Source organism: Tenrec ecaudatus, chromosome 17, assembly GCF_050624435.1.
Source record: "Tenrec ecaudatus isolate mTenEca1 chromosome 17, mTenEca1.hap1, whole genome shotgun sequence".
In the NCBI taxonomy this organism is placed as follows: Eukaryota; Metazoa; Chordata; class Mammalia; order Afrosoricida; family Tenrecidae; genus Tenrec; species Tenrec ecaudatus.
In genome coordinates, this window is record NC_134546.1 from 54,718,666 (window position 1) to 54,740,110 (window position 21,445).

Genomic DNA, 21,445 nt, shown 5'->3' on the forward strand with positions numbered 1-21,445 from the left:
GTTAGCTACAGAGTAATGTTTGTAGCATTTCTCTTTCCTAGAGAGTTTAGTCGATGTATTGAGAATGCTTTTCAGACTCTCCTCCTCCTCCCCCTACAGGTTTTAAATGACACCTGGGTTTCCTTCCCTTCCTGGTCTGAGGACTCGACCTTTGTGAGCTCCAAGAAGACACAGTATGAAGAGCACATCTATCGATGTGAAGATGAGCGCTTTGAGGTACCGGCTGCTCTTCAGACGCTCAGGGCACTAGGAGGTGCAGCGTGAAAGACGGGCATTTCTACTCCTGAACAGAGTTGCAGTCTCGTGCACCCACAGAGGCACTTCCCTCTCCTACAGGGTCCCTGCTAGGTGGCATGAGTTTGGCATTTTTGCAGTGAAGGGGTAGCCTGGTTGTCTCCCTGAGGGCTGGTTTGGTAAGCTGGAGAGCTCCAATAGTGTCCGGTGGTGTCAGCTTGTCCTGGGAAGGGAACCATGGCGCCCTACAAGCCTGTCACCTGTATTAGTAAATCTGTGATTTCCCTGGCCCACTTGAGCCCTTCAACCAAAATTGTCGGTTGGTGTCTGAATAATAAGCCTTTGAATTTTAATGGTTTTTAAAATATTCTTGCGTTCAAGCTTTATGTGGCATATTGAGTTATATCTGTGGGGGTTTTCTTTTTTGTGTGGGGTTTTTCTTGAAGTTTAAGTTATTTTATTTTAGGTCTGTGGGATGTTATCTTTGCACATATTTCCGTTAGCAAACCAGCTCTTCTGTGAAAACTGGAGTCACACTCAGGTTTCTGGGGTGGACTTGGCCCCTTTGGAAGGATGTTAGGTGAAGGACTTTCTGTTAAATTTGTCGGGGAGGGAAGAGCTTGAGTGATGCAGCACCTGTGTCCAGTCGCTCAGAATCCCCCCATTCACCGATGGCTCCCCCAAGACTGGCTGAGCTGCCCGCGCAGAGGACATCGCCTCCCCTTCCTACTAATTCCTCTGCCAGTTTGCCTTCAGTTGGTGGCAGTTCCTAATGAATGAGCCACGCGTTACTTAACTGCTGGCTGCTAGGTTGCTGTCTCTGCCATGGTGTTTGAGAAGTTGCACCCGCTGGTAGAAAATGAAATCATGACAAATGTTAACTCCCATGGGGAGCTTGCTCAGGCCAAAGAAAGCTGTTCTTTTTTTACCTGTATTTAATAGCTTTCAAGAGCAGAGCTTGGCAGCTCCATTCTCAGCTGGCATACCTGCAAATGGGAGGCAACAACTGTATTTACTACTTGTGACTGTAAGGGTGAGAGAGAGTGTGGATGTGTAGGGGTTGATCCATGATTGTGGTTGTGGTGTGGGCTACGTTGAATGGGGTTTTCCTTTATTGGAATAGCTTGGGTAATTCTCCAGTACAGAAAGCCCCTACATTTCAGTGGCTGTAAACACAGTTGCGTTTTTTATCCCCACGTGTTTATTTTTATTCTCCATGTGCGTTGCTGTTTGAGGAAGGACTCTGATCTTTAGCATATACTGTGCACAGGTAAATCATATGTGCACACACGTGACAGTACTCACAGGAAACCAGGCCATAGAGGGTGCACCCTCTGGTAGAACCGTAGACACATTCTTTGCATAAAACGTGCTCCGTTACCCAGACCTGCAGAGTGCTGCCATCTTGCACTTCATCCGTTACTAGGGGGAAAGGAGAGCTCAGAAGGGACTCACACTTAAGTGCTTCGGTTGGAGACTTCAACATCATTTTTTTACCAGAACTAGTGGCCCTCCAGTCACAAGGAAGGCAGCAAGTTCAATCCATCTTTTGTCCATAACTCTGGAGGGAGAAAAAACAGCAGGTGCATCTTTCAAAACATAGCCCCAAAGCTAGAGAACCTCTGTCACACTCCGCTGTAGATCTCTATGTCATTTCTGTATCCTTAGAATCTGGTCCATCAGGGTTAAGGCTAGGGAAGATTTTTAGATTCAAAGCGTGCCAGTTGTGTCCTTAAAAATATCAGAAAATTAGTGCCAGGTGCTCAGGGAGTATTCAAATGGTTACCCCACAGTTACGATGGGGCTTATTTTTCTTATTGAATTTCTTTTGACCGTTAATCACTGTACTTAATACTACTGAACAAGATTATTGAGTTATTTTAATATCCTGATTTACCGTGAAAACACTAGCCCATGAGACTGATTTATTCTCTTGAGTAGTCTTTTTGAGATTGCTTTATTAGGATTTAAAACAGACCTCAACAATCAGGAAAATTCAAAGAAACAGTAGGTTGCCCGCTAATAGATCCTGTCTGGTCCTGCAGCCCTAGCCAAAAGCATGCTATGGTAGGAGTAATCATTCCACCCATCTGTCATTTAGTGGGCGTTTGCTTTGTGCCAGCCATTGCGCTAACAACTGTATGTGAGTCGGATCAGTAGCCCTGGAGCACAACCTTGTGGCACCGTTACCCTTGGTTGACTGTCAGGGAAACGGGAAGGCAGAGCGAGGAATCAAGACCAGGGAACTTGCACTCCTGACTGACCACTTTTCTGCTTCAGACACTAAGCACACTTGTCTTCCTCCTTAGCTTGATGTCGTTTTAGAGACCAACCTGGCCACAATCCGGGTTCTGGAAGCAATACAGAAGAAACTTTCCCGCTTGTCTGCTGAAGAACAAGCCAAATTCCGCTTGGACAACACCCTTGGTGGCACGTCAGAAGTCCTCCACCGAAAAGCGCTCCAGAGGATATATGCCGATAAAGCCGCTGACATCATCGACGGCCTGAGGAAGAACCCCTCCATCGCCGTCCCGATCGTCCTTAAAAGGTACCTTAGTGGAGACGTCCATTGTGCTTATGTACACTTGTCGACAGATTCCGTGCCCTGTGAAGGAAGGCGTGCTCGCCTCTCAGTAGACCTCCCCTGGCTGTTTGAGATAATGGGCTATGTGGCTTCAGGGCAGCCAGCACTTGAGAAACAGGTCTTAGATACAGGTCCACAGTATCAGGCCTGGTGTAAGCCATGACCCAAGAAGATAGACATTTCTGAATGTGTAACAAGCCAACTTCATAGGCTTCGAGGTATTTTAAGGGCTGGTTTCGAATACAAAAGAATAGAAAGAAAGGAGCACCCGTGTTCCTTGCCCGGTAGCACTCTTGTTCACATTTTAGTTTGTTTTAATTTATCTTTGCTCTTGTACAACTGAAACACATCAAAAGGAAGAGACTTCAGTGCTACCGCTTTTACCAGGATTGTCTTACCTTTTCTGAGTAGAGGGGCGTTTTGTACTCCCCTAAGGCCAAGCGTCAAGGAGGTGAGAGACCAGACTGAACTCCAGGCTCCTCTAAGTCCATGGTGCTCTTGACTGCACTGTGAACCCTTGCTTAGACCTGGATCTCCTGTAATCTGGCAGAAATGTATTTGTTGCTTACATTTTGTTCCTCCCCATCTTCATCTCTACAGCTGGCACAGGCTGCTACTCCTGTTGCCAGTGACGTTTGGCTTTAGAGATGCGGCTGCCCTTCATTGCTGGTGCTGGTCCCGTTGTGCTGTGTTCTATTCCACTCTAACCATCTCCTCTGGAGTGGGCTTTTTCAAGTTATGTTCAAAGGAGCGTTGTTGGGTGGGCTCTCTGCTCTTGGGCTTGTGTGTGCATGTGTTCAGAGGCTCTTAGCGCCAAAGACACGCGTCGAACTTTGAGAACCCTCTTCCCAAGGCGGCCTGCTCCTTGGCATCTCAGAGAGGTCTGTGGAATGCTGTTGGAGAAATAGCTGTTCTAGGTAAGATTTCTGGCTTTGGGACCGATTATTTCCCCACATAGGTCCTGATTGAGTAATTTTGTTTTTAACAGTTTTATTGACACTTTATTCATACATCATACAATTCAGAAGTTGAATCACATCAACAAGGGCTGACCGACCAATCAATACCACAGTCAATTTTAGAATGTTTTTCTTCACGTAACAAAGATTGCTTTGATAACCTTTATCCCAAGTGACTGATATTTTTGACTGGCCTTATCTCTCTTCTGACTTTGAAAATATTTGTAAAGTCAACCTGCCATATTCCTTACTTCTGAACGGTTTGAATGCCTACGATGTTGTCTGTTGCCCTCCTCGCCCTGCTAGGTTGAAGATGAAGGAGGAAGAGTGGCGGGAAGCTCAGAGAGGCTTTAACAAAGTGTGGAGAGAGCAGAATGAGAAATACTACTTGAAGTCTCTGGACCACCAGGGCATCAACTTTAAACAGAACGACACCAAGGTCCTGAGGTCTAAGAGCTTACTAAATGAGATCGAGAGTATTTATGATGAGGTGAGCTGGGGCGTCTACCTCTCTGAGAAAGAACACTGCCATCTGTATGTTCAGCATAGCTTTGATTTAGGGGAATTTGCTTGGTCATATGAAAATGAGATTCTTCAAGATCTGTTGACTCTTGCTTAACAGTCTTAGCCTAGTCTGTACCCAATCCTGCCATCTCCTGTGTACCTGAGCTGCTTCACCAGTCTAATTTAACATCAAGGTTTAAGTCACACCTGCCTCAAGTTTAATTCCCATGAGCAATGCTTTATATTTGTGTATATTATTCCAGCTTCCCACAACTTATAAACTTAACATCAGTTTCTTAAACTGACTCTAATTTTTTATGCGCTTGCAGTCTTCGAGGACGGATAGAAACGATTGAGAATGCCCAGAAGTCCAGGATTACACACACACACACACACACACACACACACACACACACACCTCTCGCTCTCTCTCCAGGATTACACACACACACACACACACACCTCTCTCTCCCTCTCCCTGAAAACTGCCACAGCTTTATATAATCACCTCTGTCTTTTCCATTTTGTAATATCTGTCACCCCACACGCTCAGCCTTAGAAGTATTCCAAGTTGTCTTAGACCTCATGTGATGTCCTTTATGAAACACTAATCCAGGATTTTACAAGGCGGTCTCCATAGTCCTCTAAGCCAGTGTTTCTCTGGCATGAGCAGTACCCCTGGGGTTGCTGGGGTGAATGAAGGGGCTGCAAAAGCAGATGGCTACAGTTACCCCTGGGCTATCATACCAGTGTGCGGGGCTTTTCCTTTAAAAAAGAGGGTGGTTAGCCAAGTAAGTTGTGGGACTATACTGTGTGCTATAAACCATCAGAGTCCAGAACCTGCGAGTGTGTGGGCACCCTGTAGACGTAAAATCATGTCTCCCACATTTCCATGGTGTTAACAGAAAAGGCACCACATTTACTAAGGTCTGGTCTTGGTTTTTGATAGGAAAAAAAGTAGCTATTCTGGCTGGTCATGGAGAGTGTACTCCTGGGGTAGCCATTCAGACCTGTCTGGTTTGCCCTAAACATGTTGTGTAATACACTTTGTGTCTGTGTGTGTCTGTGTTTCTGTATCTGTCTCCCGCCAGAGGCAAGAGCAGGCTACGGAAGAGAATGCTGGTGTCCCCGTCGGTCCCCACCTCTCGCTTGTCTATGAAGACAAACAAATCTTGGAGGATGCTGCAGCTTTGATTATCCACCATGTGAAGAGGCAGACGGGTATTCAAAAGGAGGACAAATACAAAATCAAGCAAATCATGCACCATTTCATTCCAGATCTGCTCTTTGCTCAAAGGGGGGATCTCTCCGATGTAGAGGAGGAGGAAGAAGAAGAGATGGATGTGGATGAAGCCACCGGAGTGGCTAAGAAGCACAATGGTGTTGGGGGCAGCCCCCCTAAGTCCAAGCTACTTTTTAGTAACACCGCAGCTCAGAAATTAAAAGGGATGGATGAAGTCTACAACCTCTTCTATGTCAATAACAACTGGTATATTTTTATGCGACTGCACCAGATTCTCTGCTTGAGGTTGATGCGGATTTGTTCCCAAGCTGAACGGCAAATTGAAGAAGAAAACCGTGAGAGAGTATGGGAGCATGACATGCCGGGGGTCAGGCGAGACAAGAGTGACAGCCCTGCTATCCAGTTGCGTCTCAAAGAACCTAGTGAGTGCCGAGGTTGCGGGCTGTCGGGCCTAGTTAGACTTGGGGCTGCTCTCTCCTAGAGCAAAGACTTGGAGGCGCAGGGGAGTTGGCAGAGCTACAGAAACTACGCAGAGCACCTTGCATAGTGTGTGAGTCACGGTCATGGGGCTTAGCACTGTGAACACCGGGGAGGCAGACACCAGTTGCTGTCAGTTTCCCCAGTGGCACTTCTCTGCATTCAAATGACAGTGTAAAGTGGGGGCCTTAGCTGGCTGCCTATACAACCCTGGAAATTAATTTGACAAGTTTTCACTTGTGTTATTTCTGGGCCTCAGTGTGAACATTTCATCTACTTGGGTAGAAGTTGGAAATAATTGTAACAGCCTAACCCTCACTTGACCACTGGCTTAACCTGGTTTACAACACAGCGTAGTTCTGCGTGGAGCGCGCAGTGGAGACTACTGTAAGATGGAGCTGTTCGGTTTGCAGGGGCGGGCGACAAGGGACCAGAATGCCATGCGAGTATGTTTCCAAGTATGGGCCATCGTTTGGTCTTAAATCCACCTCCGGTTCAGGTCAGACTCCCAGTGCTCTATTCTGGCTCAAGGTCGTTTGCCGGCTTTCCGAGGCCTGTGCCTGTGCTGTGGGCCCGGTCAAGGAGCCGTGTATTTTGCACGGTAACTGCCCCGTTGGACCGTTTTTAATGAGTCCATAACTGCAGCTGCAGGGGACGGGGCTTTGACTCGGAACTCCTCCTTTCTCTTGGACCAACACTTCATACACGCAGATAGGTTGACTTGTTGGTCCATGAAGAAGAGTTGTCTGTATTTTTTGTAGTACCCTTTTTGCTAAAGTATGTGATACGTATACACAAAAGAATACAAATTAGAATCTGTACAGCTTAGTGAACACACCTATATAACCAGCACTGGGGCTCAAAAAGGAAGCATCATGGCCCCCCGTTGCCCCACCCTTCCCATGGCCCCTCTGGGCTCCTAAGGCTCTAAGGGTAACCAACCACTCTTAGGATTTCCAAGACAGAGAGATTGGGTTTGCCTGCTTTTTCCTGCTTGTGAACTTTATATAAAGGGTCTTGGGTTTTAAACGTTAGCCAAAGACCAGTTCAGTCACCACTAGGTGCCAAGTGTCTTGTTAACAACGTGTTGGGGTGAGTCAAGAGCATGTGCGGCAGATACAGATCATGTCATGCCATTTGTGAAGTACAACGCTGGGGGTCCATTTTTCTTATATTGATTTGGGTGGGGGGGGTCCATTTTTCAACAGGAGTTTGACAAATGCAGATGACTTTATTACTGATAGAGGGTTTAATTTGCCCACCTGTTTTTTTCTCTTTCCAAGAAGTTTCCTCATGTCAGAATGTGTCTACCTGCCCCTTCTCATCTGTACTTGACACGGCAGTAAATAACTGAGCTGGCAAGCTCTCGGGAGGCACGGGGAGCCAGCAACTCTGAAGGGCAACCTTCTTCCCAGAGGGCTGTGCTCTCCTTCCACGCTGTAGGAGAGGGGCCATGAGCACGGTCCGTCCGACACGGTGTCACTCTCCTGTGATGAGCAGAGCTGGCGGTCAGAGAGCCATCTGTCCGAGTTCATCTCTGTGTGCGGCGGATGGAGTGGACATGGCTTGAATGTCCAGTGGGTGTGTTCTCTGACGCTAGGCTGGCTGTGAGTTTCACCCTACCCTCGTCCCGCTCTTTTTTAAAGTCGGGTGAGGCTTCACCTAGCCCCTCTCTTCCACAGTGGATGTGGAGGTAGAAGATTATTACCCAGCTTTCCTGGACATGGTGCGGAGCCTGCTGGATGGCAACATCGACTCCTCACAGTATGAAGATTCGTTGAGAGAAATGTTCACCATTCACGCCTACATTGCCTTTACCATGGACAAGCTGATCCAGAGCATTGTCAGACAGGTGAGGGGAGAGAGGCCGGGGCTGGGGGAACTGGAAACAGTTGGAGCCAACAAAGAGAAAGGGCAAGATTGCCATTTTTTCATGCAAAATGTCTGTGAATGTTGAGTTGTGAATATTGGGACTGCTTAAGAGGTAACCGGTTCCCTGTGTTAAAAAATGAAGAGTATTTCAGCCCCAGAATGAGCTGGTATTAATATTATTAGTGGTAGTACGTTCTCACAGTGTTCTGAACCCACCTCAGACTCCGTGTTTTGCCCCTTTGTTGTCTGCTTAGATAAAGAGCCGTGATTGTGGCCCCAGCTGCCTGCTCTTACTGTGTTGGGGAAAAGCCTATGAGCTGGCCCACGGTTGCTGCTGGGGCACGTGTGTAACAGTTCTGCCACAGATGTTGACAATCCCACGTGCTTTTCTCATTTGGTAATTGGAGATCTCACAGGAAGGGTTTTACTTCTCACCTCCCAGCAGTGTCCTCTGAGTTAGGTTCCTTTGGTACCCTGGGAGTTTGTGCAGATGTTGTTGTTTACAGAGGTGAGGTCATTCATTAGCATCAAAGCATGTTGCAGACAGATTGGTACTCCTTTGCCTGTAGCTCTGAACTCCTGAAGGGATCCGAGATGACAGCATATTAGTTCTCAAAAGTAAGAGCATGTAAAGCTCAAAGGCTCATTCTCAGGGTCACGCTGCCACTCCGGAAGGAAAGCGTGCCGTCTTGGGCTGGCATGCCGAGTCTTTTGCAGAGTACCTGTGGTTTTGCCTTCAGTGTGGAGGAGTGCCTGGCCCAGTACCCCTCTCTGTGTCTACTGCGGAGCGGGAAGAGCTCTGCAGATAATTGGATCTTCGGGGGGGAGTTGTCACACAGGTAGTTTTTTTCCCCTGAAATGCAAACAAGTTCTTAGACCTTTTCTAAAGAGTCTGCTGCATATGTCTGCTAGAATCCACTGGATGGATGTAGTCAGGTATGGTCATGACTTTTGAGTCTAATCCCTGCTAAAGAGCCCTAGTGGGGTGGTAACTGAGGTCATCAACAGTTCTAACTCACCAGGCCATTCACCGGGAGAACGATGAGGTGCTCTGCCCCAGAACGATGAGCAGTCAATCTTGGAAGCCAGGGGAGCGGCTCGTTGCCCCAGGGGCCGCTGAGAGCTGGGATAGACTCCATGGCTGTGGGGGTTTTCTGCTAGCAGATCCCTAACCGTATTTAAAATGAAAGCTCTAAGTCACCTGGTCTTAGCGTTCTCCTGCTGCTATAAGAGGAATAGGCTTCTACCACCAGCATCCTCCATGTGACACCGTTTTAAAAACTTCATCAACCTAGCTTACGGTTAGTAAGCCTGATAGTAGGATTTGAAGCAATAAATAAAGGCTGGATTTGAGTCATAAAACATGTATGTATGCAAATATATTTATGAGGATGGGGAAATAGATCTATGTGCCTATATTTATAGGTTTAGTATTAAGGTAGCAGGAGGACATTGGGCCTCCACTCAAGTACTCCCTCAATGCAGGAATACTTTCTTCTATTAAATTGGCATTCTATGATGCTCATCTTCCCGACACAACCGCTGAAGACAAAGCGGGTGAATAAGCAAATGTGAAGAAAGTTGACGGTGCCCGGCTATCAAACGATACAGCGTCTGGGGTCTTAAAGGCTTGAAGGTAAACAAGTGACCATCTAGCTTAGAAGCAACAAAGCCCACATGGAAGAAGCACACCAGCCTGTGAGATCACAAGGTGTCAAAGGGATCAGGTATCAAAGAACAAAAAAATCATATCATTGTGTGCTCACCTCCATGATACGATCGCTGAAGACAAATGGGTGCATAAGCAAATGTGGCGAAGAAAACTGATGGTGCCCGGCTATCAAAAGATATAGCATTTGGGGTCTTAAAGGCTTGAAGGTAAAGAAGCAGCCATCTAGCTCAGAAGCATCAAGGCCCACATGGAAGAAGTTCATCAGCCTGTGCGATCACGGGGGTGTTAAAGGGATCAGGTATGAGGCATCATCAGAACAAAAAATCTTACCATAGTGAATGAGGTGGGGAGGTGCGGAGTAGAGACCCAAAGCCCATTTGTAGGCCACTGAAGATCCTCTTGCAGAGGGTTCTCGGGGAGGAGACGAGCCAGAACTGGGTGTGACGTAGCAACGATGAAAAATACAAATTTCCTCTAGTTCCTAAATGCTTCCTTCCCCTCCCCCTCCCGCCCCCTCCACTATCATGATCCCAATTCTACCTTGCAAGTCTGGCTAGACCAGAGGATGTACACTGGTACAGATAGGAACAAGAAACATACGGAATCCAGGGCAGACAATCCCTTCAGGACCAGGGGTATGAGTGGCGATACTGGGAATGTAGAGAGAGGGTGGGTTGGAAAGGGAGACATTGGACAGGGAAAGATTTGACAAAATAATTTATAAATTATCAAGGGTTCATGAGGGAGGGGAAGAAATGAGGACCTGATGCCAGGGGCTTAAGTGGAGAGCAAATGTTTGGAGACTGATGAGGGCAATGAAAAAACAAATGTGCTTTACACAGTTGATGTATGTATGGATTGTGATAAGAGTTATATGAGCCCCTAATAAAATGATTTTTAAAAAATGTTCCATCCCATCTTTTTTCTTCTTCTAATGAATATTGGTAAATATTCCCCCAAACCAAATGCAATGTATTTTGAAACCTCATGCTCATGCTCAGACTTCCATTGGAGGCATAACTTCTTTTTTTTTTAAATCATTTTATTGGCGGCTCATACAACTCATCACAGTCCATACATATATAAATTATATAAAGCACATTTGTACATTCATTACCCTCATCATTCTCAAACATTTGCTATCCACGTAAGCTCATTTTTCTCCCTCCCTTGTGAACCTTTGATAATTTGTTATTTTGTCATATCTTAACTTACACTGTCCAACGTCTCCCTTCAACCACTTTTCTGTTGTACATCACCCAGCGAGAAGGTTATATGTAGATCCCTGTAATCATTTACCCCACTCTACCTCTATCCTCCCGTTATTGCCACTCTCACCACTGGTCCCGAAGGGATCATCTGTCCTGGATTGCCTATTTCCAGTTTCTATCTTACTTGTACCAGTATACATCCTCTGGTCTAACCAGGTTTGTAAGGTAGACAGATCTTGATGGGAGGTGTTGGGGGTGGGGGGAGGCAGAAGCATTTAGGAACTAGAGGAAAGTAGTATGTTTCATCATTGCTACACTGCACCCTGACTGGCTCGTCTCCTCCCTGAGACCCTTAAATAAGGGGATGTCCAGTTGCCTACAAATGGGCTTTGAGTCCCCCTCATTCACAATGATAAGATTTTTTGTTCTTTGATACCTGAAACATGATCCTGTCAATGCCTCGTGATGGCGCAGGCAGGTGTGCTTCTTCCACGTGGGCTTTGTTGCTTCTGAGCTAGATGGCCGCTTGTTTATCTTCAAGCCTTTAAGACCCCAGACGCTTTATCTTTTGGTAGCCAGGCACCATCAGCTTTCTTCACCACATTTGCTTATGTACCCGCTTTGTCTTCAGCGAGTGTCATGGAATGCCAGTTTAATAGAACAAAGTATTCTTGCATTGAGGGAGTACTTGAGTGAAGGCCCAATGTCCATCTGCTACCTTAATACTAAGCCTATAGATGAATATACATAAATCTATTTCCCCATCCTCATATAAATATATTTACATGTGTACATGCCTGTATTTAGACCTCTATCAATGCCCTTTGTGGAGGCATAGCTTCTATTATTCTCATTTCATTTGATGGCCTTTCAGCATTCATTGCAGCCTAGAGGAAAAACAAACATTTCAGGGTCAAGCCATACTGACCCTGACCTTTCTCAGGCTACCTGAAGAAGAAGGATTTCGTTTGTCTTAAGAATAAAGTGGGGGGAGAAGGTGGGGGGGGGAATGAGCTGATACCAAGGGCTTAAGTGGAGAGCAAATGTTTTGAGAATGATGAGGGTAATGAATGTACAAATGTGCTTTACACAATTGATGTTTGTATGGATTGTGATAAGAGTTGCATGAACCCCTGATAAAACGAGGGGAATAAAGTAGACAGTCTCGTAGACTGAAAAACTGCCTGTGCCTGGTCTAGAAGGTTCTTCCTCTAACTCACCATTCTGCACATCTGCCCTGGAGGCTTCTTCAGCTCCCTGCAGGTTTGGCTGGCAGTGGGAGCCCTGGCTTTCCCTGGCCCCTCCATCCAGGTGTTTGTTTGGTGTGTCATCTGATTAGCTTAGTGTTGAGGCTTGAGAGTGGCCGCCTCAGCCCAGGGTGTGTAGTGCCCCTCCTGCTGCTCTTCCCAGAGGCTCCTGGAGGGCCTAGTTACCCAGTAGTGACAAGGGCACAGGTGGGGGGGGGGTGTTCAAGTCTATTTCAGCAGAAAGAATCAAGACATTCTGCATGGTAGAGACCATACATGGGACACACCTTTCCCTGTGTTCTCACTCCTGACACTGGTCTCTCCAGCTTTTCCTCGTGTTACCAAGTCCTCGTGAGCATGGTTTTCATCATTACTTCATAATCATCTGGGTACTGGTCATTTTTCCTACCCTTCTGACCTTGCACTCTGTCCAGTTATATACAAATAAAGATCTTTGTCGTAAGATTTTTTTAATGTTAAAAATAAGTCGTCGTCATGGTTACTACATTTCAAAAAGAAATGTGTCCGCCTAAAATTGGATGCCTTAGTGGTTATGAGAATCTTAAAGTAAAATGGATGCATGGAAAGAGGACTGGGTCTAAGAGTCGGGAAGCCTGAAGATTGCCACCAACTGCCCTCCTTCAGCAGAAGGCCATGGGCATGAACATCTGATGAGTTTCAAGCCTTGTACCTGAGGTGAAAATAGAGCTGAGGCTTTTAAGGCCCAGCTTCTCTTCCTCAGGCCATCAAACACATACAAGATGGGCTTTCTAAAGATCCCCCCCCCCACTGGGGAGGGGGTTCCTCCTACCCAGGTAGCCATGAGGATCCAATGAGAATCTGTGAAAGCAGCATTCTTACATCCCAGCACATAATTGGGACTTTGTGAACATTTCTGATTTTCCTTCAAATAAGTACATTAACTTTAGTTACTGCTGCATTTTTGTCTTTAGATGTGGATGTTTTACTCAAGGACTAGTGATATGGGTTGAAGATCTTGGCATACATAGGTTTTGTCCAAGAAAGTAAAATAGCTGTTTTGGGTTTGTAATTCTGTAGAATTTCCAGCCCCCATTCTGGGTTACTGGAACAGTCAAAGGAAGGGTGACTGAGTAATAGGAAGAGGACTCCAAAAAGTTGATGGGAAAAGGAAATAAAAGTTAGTGGGCTGCTTCCATGGACGTTTTGGAGCCAGCTCCTTGCGATATGTTGTTCTTCACTGACGACTGTCCCTTCTCTTACTTCAGCTGCAGCACATTGTGAGTGATGAGATCTGTGTGCAGGTGACAGACCTTTACCTGTCAGAGAACAATAACGGAGCCACTGGAGGCCAGCTGAGCACCCAGACTTCAAGGAACCTTCTAGAATCCACATATCAGAGGAAGGCCGAGCAGCTCATGTCTGATGAGAATTGCTTTAAGGTGAGAACCGCAGGTACCAGTGTAAGTAGTTAGACGTGGGCCGGTCACTCATGAGTCAAAAACCAGCTGCTTTGATCAGCAAGACCCCTCTGGAACTCGTTCCTAATGAGCCCATTGAAGAAATGCCAAAAATTCAGCATGGTGGAAGTCACGATCCCCATGGACCACCCACTTTTTCTCCCGTCCCTGCCTTTAACAAAACTTCATTTTATGTTTTTTTTGGTGTGCTGCTTTTTTTCTCTAGACATTATTTCATATTATAATACTTTTTAATGGCTATTTAACATTTTAAAAGGCATGCTGGAGGAGCAGTGGGGCTTACGAGCTGGGTGGCTGATGTGGAGCCACCAGCCTCTCCCGGGGCAAGCGGTGACCATCTGTGGGCACGCAAGGAGCAGTGCCTCTGAAGTAGTGTGACGGTAGTGGGTTTGGCTTTTGGTTTAATGCTGTGTATATTATTGAATCTTCGGGGTCTTTCCAGTAGATTAGAAAAGCAAATAGCAACAACCTAGCTGTCCAACCCAACGTGGAACTGGATAGATGGCAGCCTATATTTGTAAATACCGGGTGGCATATTTGTAGTCACTAGAAATTATTCCTCGTAACAAGGCTGAAATGGAACTCTACAGAAGTGTGTGTCCCATGATTGCGGCGGTGTAACAAATGGGCACAATGAACAGAGCCTGTGTGTATTTACATCTTAAGAACATGGGCAGGTGCCTCGGAGCAAGAATTGTCGTTGGCAGGGCAGAACCCTAAGCTGAGTACTCCCTCTCTGGGCATGTTCCATGTGCCGTAATGGTCTGCGTTCTCAGCAAGTTCTTCAGTGATGAGCCCATCACCTGTGCCTTTCCCTAATTTAGAACCAGAAAACTGGAAATGAGTTTTCTACATCAGCCTCAAACCTGACCTTCAAGCATCAGTCACCAAGGGATTTCCAACCCAGAAGATGGTTCCTAACCTTGACACAGTTTTAAATGTTCACGTGCTTGATGGGAGTTCACTGTGTGTTTCATTTTACGTTGAGTGAACTTGCAGTGGCACCACAGTGAGTTACAGTGTAACTGAAGAGTAAAGCTAGCTAAAGGGTTCTCAAGGGAGGACTACTGCTACCTGCTCAGCAGAACAGAGTGGTAGCAACAAAGGCTTAGGGACGAGAAAAGCGGAGCCTCCTGAGTGATTTTTGTCTTTACAATGCTTGGCATAGCAAATAAAATGCAGGCATCTTCGTTTGGCATAAGCATTCCTTTAGAAAGTCTCGTCTTGCCCTCCTGTCAGCTGCCTCATCAGCAACAAGCCCGTAGGGCAAAGCATTGCTAATCTCACAGTTCTGAAATGGGAGCGTCATGTATTGTCATCATCATTCTGAGTTCTTTTATGTAAAATATGGCTTGCTTTTGCCTCTGCCCATGTGTTGCTTTTAAACACGTATTTCATCGATCACACAAGCATTAGCCATCCTAGAATTTCTGGTTTCAAGTGCAATTGACAGCACTGCAGTAAATCTCAAACAGTGTGTGTATGTTTAGGTCCTTGTCCCGGCCATGTTTACTATGTGTAGTCTGTGCCATGGTGCACCCACAGTGGTTGTGCATGGCTGCTGTTTTCCACATCGTCATGGCTTACCTCTTTTGATGGACTATAGACTTCATTGCCTCTTTGCAGGACATTTGAGAAGAGTGAGCGAGCATTGACATTTCATGGTCTGGGGATAGAGAGGGACTTCTGCAAGTCCCTGGGAAAGTCTGTCTTTTCATGAAGCCCCTCGTCTCTGCCCTGGTTCCCTTTCTGATGAACAAACGACTTCCTGGTGTTGCTTATTTTTACCCATCTGGGAGACGGGGAGCCTTCACGTTTTGTTTTGCTGCTTGTGAGATGGGTTGAACTTGGGCTTTTTGTCCCTGGCCTCTCACGGTCTGGAATGTGTCCCCTCATCAATTCAGTTGTAATAAAGAAAAACATGCGTTCCAGTCTTGCCTCCCTGCAGAACCCTCCAGAAACTAGATTGTAGCTTTGGAGATATTGTTCTATTTACACACAGTGGTTTTTATTTGCAGCTCATGTTCATCCAGAGCCAAGACAAGGTTCAGTTGGCTATTGAGCTTCTGGACACAGAAGAGGAGAACTCGGATGACCCTGTGGACGCAGAGGTAGGGCAGGCAGGTTTCAGAAAGCGCGGGGGCCGAGCGGAGCTGTCTTTTCCTGAGAGCCGGCCCAGCCCCCATCTTCTGGAAGGCGAAGGCACCTTTTTTATCGGCCTAGGTGAAGCCAGGCATCACTGACCTCACAGAGTAGACAGAGTAAAGTGGCTTTCAAAGTTGGATCTGTTGGGTCATGTAAATGAGGTTCAGGCCGGAGATGTGATGTTGGGGATAGAGAGGAAGGCTTGCTTAGGGGGAATATAGTGACTGATGATTACCTCCTCTCTGACTCCCTCCCCACCCCTGCCTTCAAGCTAGGCCAGAAATTCAGATTTTAAAGTGAAAGAGACATTGTAATTGTCAAATATTTGCCACTGTACTACTTTGTTTTTAAATAGAAGCTCACTGTGGGGAAAGAAAGCTTATTAGTTTCTCCTTGGGGTTCTGAGAAGAGAAGCCTTAGGACTTGCTATCTAGTGATGAAATTGTTCATCTCTGCTAATACCAAGCAAGAACTAACCCATGACAGACAGGGATTTTGTGTTCTTGAAATAATAGATTATGGAATTTTAGTCATAAGATTTGTTTGGGCCCCCTGAAGAAGCCAGAGTCTGTCTGTTTGTTTTCTCCCACCTCACCTATCCCCATGTTGTGTCTGTAACCCCAGCGCTGGTCAGACTATGTGGAGCGTTACATGAACTCTGATACGACCTCTCCTGAGCTCCGGGAGCATTTGGCACAGAAACCAGTGTTTCTCCCAAGGTGAGTGAGCCAAGCGACCGTGACCATCGCATCGCGTGCAGCTGAGGAGTGGGCAGTTACATGACACTTGGCTTATCAGCTCTCTCTATTGAGTCATCTGCTTGTCTGGGGGGCTAGCTCATTCCAGGTTTTGTGGCTTTACCGGGAATGTGTGTCAAAGCACCAGGACAGGACGATCCCATTTTTCAGGGGGAGGTGGGCGTCTCAAAACAGAATTGCGGCTGTTGAGTGCATGCGTAAATAGACAAAGGGCTAACGGTGACTTCTCCACAGCAAATGGGATTTGAGGAATTAAGACCGACTGAAAGTCTGCTTTTTATGTGTTTCTAATTGAGGAAACCGTGAGACTGTGTGTCTGACTAAAATTGTGGCATGTACTATGAAGGCGCGTGGTCATGGGAAGGGAGTCATGGGGTCTGCAGCTGGACCAGTTGTCATCTGCTCTTCAGGAATCTGCGGCGCATTCGCAAGTGTCAGCGTGGCCGAGAGCAGCAGGAGAAGGAAGGGAGCGGCAAGAAGAGCATGGAGAATGTGGACAGCCTGGATAAGCTGGAGTGCAGGTTCAAGCTCAACTCCTACAAGATGGTGTATGTCATCAAGTCTGAGGACTACATGTATCGGAGGACCGCCCTGCTCCGGGCACACCAGGTGAGGCCCACCAACGGAGATTCTCTGTGTGTCTCCAGAACGCTCCGAGTTTCTCTCCTTTCATAAAAAGTGCAGGTAAATTTACCTGGTGGCACCTTCTGGTACAGCTACTCCCAGAATTTACATCTCTAGTCGTAACTGGTGGTTTTCTGTGCATGAACTGGGCCTGTCTTCGCATTTTATCTTACTCGTGAACCCTTCCTGGGGCAGTTGCGTGTCAGGCATGTGTCAGGCACTGGGACTACAAATACTACAGAGAGCTAATGGGTCATGTAAGAAGCACTAAGCAAGGAAACTGCCCAGGTGAAATGACCTCGGGTGACTGGCATGTGAGCCCACATTGCTTAGGAGAGAAGGCCTGAATGACAGACGGCAAGAAGTCAGGCTGTGAAGAGCTGGCGGAGGTGCTTTCCAGGCAAAAGAAACATCAAGTGGGGCGACTGGAAGTGTCTGAACAGTGTTGTTCAGAAATTATGCAGTTAGGATTGTTTTTATCATTATGAAGTATAGCTGCCTAACCACTGAGAATCATGGCCCAGCCAAGTTGACACACACAGCCTTGACCATCTTAACATCCCACCTCAACATTCATTTTGTCAGCTGTTTGAGTGCACAGGATAGGTTTTTGGGGGTCATCAATGAGCAATGCTGATGGGTGAGTCATTAACAGGAGTCAGTTAATGGGGAAACCAGTTAGGATGGAGAGGCGACAGAGGCTCCATGCCGGCTGCGCTTGTTTAGGCTTTGAGTTAGGTACACAGTGGACAACGATGGCTTGGAAGAGTGGGCTTGGGCTTGAGGTGGTGCCGTGTTGCAGAGCAGAGTGCATTCACAACGCTGCTCTTGATGAGTGCCCTGGACTGTCACAGTGGCCGTGGAACCGTGGCCAGTTACATACAGCTAGGTTAACGCAGAGTTGAGTTGTCAGCGTTTGGGGTGAGGGTTAGGAGAATGACACTGAAGATGACGCCCAGGTCTGTTACAGTTTTGCTTTAGTGAGTGGGTAGTGTGGGGGTGTGCATTTGCTGATACGAGGTTACCAGGCTGCGGGAACAGACACTGGTTTCTGAACCAGGTAAGTGTGAGAGGACTGCACAATGTTCAGTGAGATGGTGGGTGGGCTTTGCAGTGTACTTCTGAGGGTGTTGACTGCATCTGCTCTATGGTGGGGTGCGGGGGTTTCAGATTCATGTCCTTTGGGGGAATGGAACCTCACCCGGATCATCTCTGTGTCCCCTCCCCTGGTATATGTGGACACCAATATGGACTGGATGTATCGGTGGGAACATCGATATCCATTGACGATCTGTCGGGCCTGGCATTCTGCTGGGCAGAGGGCAGCACTAACATGGAAAGGGAGAGTGGGTGGTGATGCCTTTTACATGCACTTGAGTGAGCCCTGGGGGTGCCATGGTTAAAGTGCTTAGCTGCCAGCCCAAAGGCCATGATTCTGACCGCACCAGCAGTTCCTGTGAGAAGGACGTGACTGAAGATTGACAGCCTTGGTCTCCCAGGAGTCAGCATGGCAGCAGCTGGTGCGGTTTTTCTTGTTTGCGAGTCTGCACTTTCCCACCTAGAAGTGGCTGGTTGTACTGACAGAAGTAACACCAGCCGAGGCTTCTTGTGTCCTCTCAGTTGCCCTTTGCTGATAAGTTTCCATCTCCTCGAATTCTTCCCTGCCACCTCCACCGCCTCTTGTCACTCCCATGGTAGCCGAGACGAGTCCACCTCTGCCCTGTGCTCCTTTAGCAGAAAAGGGGGCTTTGTGCCGGGCTCCTTGCTCAAGTTTTTCTTTCTTCTGTTCTGCAGTCCCATGAGCGGGTAAGCAAGCGGCTCCACCAGCGGTTCCAGGCCTGGGTAGATCAATGGACCAAGGAGCACGTTCCCCGGGAAATGGCAGCTGAGACCAGCAAGTGGCTCATGGGTGAAGGGCTGGAGGGCCTGGTGCCCTGCACCACCACGTGTGACACAGAGACTCTGCATTTTGTGAGCATCAACAAGTATCGTGTCAAATACGGCACAGTGTTCAAAACCCCATAACTGCGGAGCCAGAGCAGAAACCTGAGGGGGGAGCGTGTGTGGGGCCCGTGTCCTCAAGCACGCTGGAGAAACAAGGAAGATGCCTTTCAAGCCTCACTGGGCCTCTCTGGGACATGGCCGCCTGACGTGTGTGGCTGGTGCAACCTGGTACCCAGTAGGCTGCCTATAAGGAACATGGATACCGTAGCGCTGGACTTGGAACTTTTCCCAAGGGTGTGGGCCACTTGCCTGCCCTGGAGGGAAAGGCTAGCACTGAGCCAGCACAGAGACCCGCCGCTGGCTCGCAGACACCAGCAGAGTGAAGACTGCAGTCTCCTGTGGCCTGACCTTCCGTGAGGGAGCCGACGGCAGTGCATTTACAAGACAGACTGGGGAAGGACTTAAGGCTTAGATGGACTGTAACTGATGGTCACTGCTCCTTCCCATTCCCCCCAATAGGAAAGACAAAACAAAACTGGATTTTTATTATCCCACCCCCGCCACTCAAATGTAGATTCCCCCACTAGGTTTTATCTGGGACCTGCATTTTGGGCTTTGAGGTTGATTATCTTGTGGATTTGGTTCCTAATGAATCCTTTGCTGCCCACCCTTCTATCTCTGGTTCTCAACCTCAACAAGTTCCCATCAGTCGTCCTTTTTTCGCTCCCGTGGAACTGTTTTGTACCTGCTTGTCCACTAGTCTGCCCTAGTGCCAGCACCAGCTTTACACACTGACATGCGTGTGCACGCACACACTTTTAACTTTTTTTTTGTAAATACTGTACATACTGTCGATTTTTTTATTAAAAGAAATATGCTTTGATGTGCTAGCATAACTGCTCTAGCTTCTTGTGTACCATAGTACTATGTGGCTTCAGATTTAGTACCTATGAACACATGTACAAGACATTTATTACACTTTTTACCAAAGGGAGTTACCGTTGTAGTACTTTTGTGTAAAATTTGTCTTTGTCCCTCTCACCCCGACTTTTTTTTTTTTTAATGTAAATAAATAAAGCTTGGTTCTTAAGGAATGCTCAGCCCAGGTCCCTTGTCCTCACCAGAGAACAACTGGGAAGCAAGGATCTGGGGCTTCCACGCCTCAGCCCAGGGTCAAGGCAGGATTTTTGCTTTAAGTAGTTAACAGTTCCTTGGACTCACCCAAATCAAGAGATTCCAGATTTTTAAAATGGCATACTTCATTTTAGTACTCCTCTCCCTCAGTCCCTTTGTTCAACTGTTGGGAAATCCTTTATATTTGGGTAAGTTGTCGAGCTATACATAATTTGTATTTCTATATATTTTTTCTTATCACAGAATAGGAGTGAACATCTTAAATACCAAACCAGTATTTGAAACAAGTGTGTAAAAGGTGTGTGCTATAATGGGAGATTTGATACATTTCATTAGCGAACTGCAAATGAGATCTCTATTTTTAACTACGTAAATCTAGACGGGCAGATATCTAACACGAGCGCTGAGGGTTTCTAATGTGGTCGGCCTGGACTCTCCACACAGACCCGCTGGAGCCCTTCCCAGGGCCCTGGTGGGCGTTTCTCCAGCAACCATTGCCTGAGTCAGAGTTGTATAGTCACTAACAGTGTTGTGTTTTTGTTTGCTTTTTAATTAAAAAATCCCAAACCACACCCACTGCCTTCAAGTTGATTCCAGTGCTCAGTTGACCCTATGGACAGAGTAGGATGCCCGCCCCGCTCCTTCCCCCTGGGGTTTCCAAAGCCGTAACTCTGGGAGCAGACTGCGTGCACGTCTTTCTCCAGCAAAGCCTCCCCACCACCCATGTCATGTATCTGAAAAGCTGCAGCTTGCTCCAGGCTTGAGCGCTCTGCTCCCACCGCGGACAGGAGGCTAACCCCAGAGTGTCTGGTGGCAAGAAGACCTGGCCAGGTGGGAGGTCACCCACAGGGATGGAGTCAGGAGTGCTAGTCTCACATTTTCCCAGCAGTGACTCACCTGCCCACCTCTCAGCCTTCTAGAATTATGTTGGCCTGGGAAGTTGTTAGGGGCTGGCCAAGACCGCACCAGTAGTGATTCCCCAGGGGTGCCATGGCCAGAACCCCTACCAGTGGGCCTCCTTGTGACAAGGCCAGGGAAGAGAACCCCATCCTGCCAATGTAACCAATACAAAAGGGGCCCTCCTGCAGCCTGCGACCAGACTGAGCCTCCAAGCTCTACACCGGGCGGGCCTGTATTAGAGCAGAGTTGGTTGCCTGCAACATTGTGTATTCTGTACTGGAGTCACCTTCCCAGTGGTTTGCATTGGAAACGTGCCCTTGGTTTGGTCGGTGTTTACATGAAAATTGCCAGGGCTGGTGGTGTGCCTATGTTTGTCTTCCTGATGGTTGTAAGCAGGACTCCGGGCAAGTCCCATAGGAACATCAAAGCTGCCCGTGGACCACTGTACTGCCCAGCGTTTGTCAGCGCGCTGGTATA

General features: G+C 47.4%; 1 protein-coding gene across 3 annotated transcripts in view; it reads left to right on the forward strand.

Annotated features, from left to right (window-relative positions):
• The window catches only part of SIN3A (SIN3 transcription regulator family member A), a 64,346-nt gene extending 43,706 nt beyond the window's left edge, over window positions 1-20,640 (forward strand). For all 3 annotated transcript variants that reach the window (XM_075535999.1, XM_075536000.1, XM_075536001.1), the window contains exons 12-21: window positions 100-216; window positions 2,544-2,782; window positions 4,084-4,267; window positions 5,373-5,946; window positions 7,684-7,853; window positions 13,251-13,424; window positions 15,482-15,574; window positions 16,233-16,327; window positions 16,777-16,975; window positions 18,785-20,640. In XM_075535999.1, the coding sequence (XP_075392114.1) occupies window positions 100-216; window positions 2,544-2,782; window positions 4,084-4,267; window positions 5,373-5,946; window positions 7,684-7,853; window positions 13,251-13,424; window positions 15,482-15,574; window positions 16,233-16,327; window positions 16,777-16,975; window positions 18,785-19,015 (2,076 nt within the window). In that variant the 3' untranslated portion in view covers window positions 19,016-20,640. The remainder of the gene's footprint in view (window positions 1-99; window positions 217-2,543; window positions 2,783-4,083; window positions 4,268-5,372; window positions 5,947-7,683; window positions 7,854-13,250; window positions 13,425-15,481; window positions 15,575-16,232; window positions 16,328-16,776; window positions 16,976-18,784) is intronic.
• The last annotated feature ends 805 nt before the right edge of the window (window positions 20,641-21,445 follow it).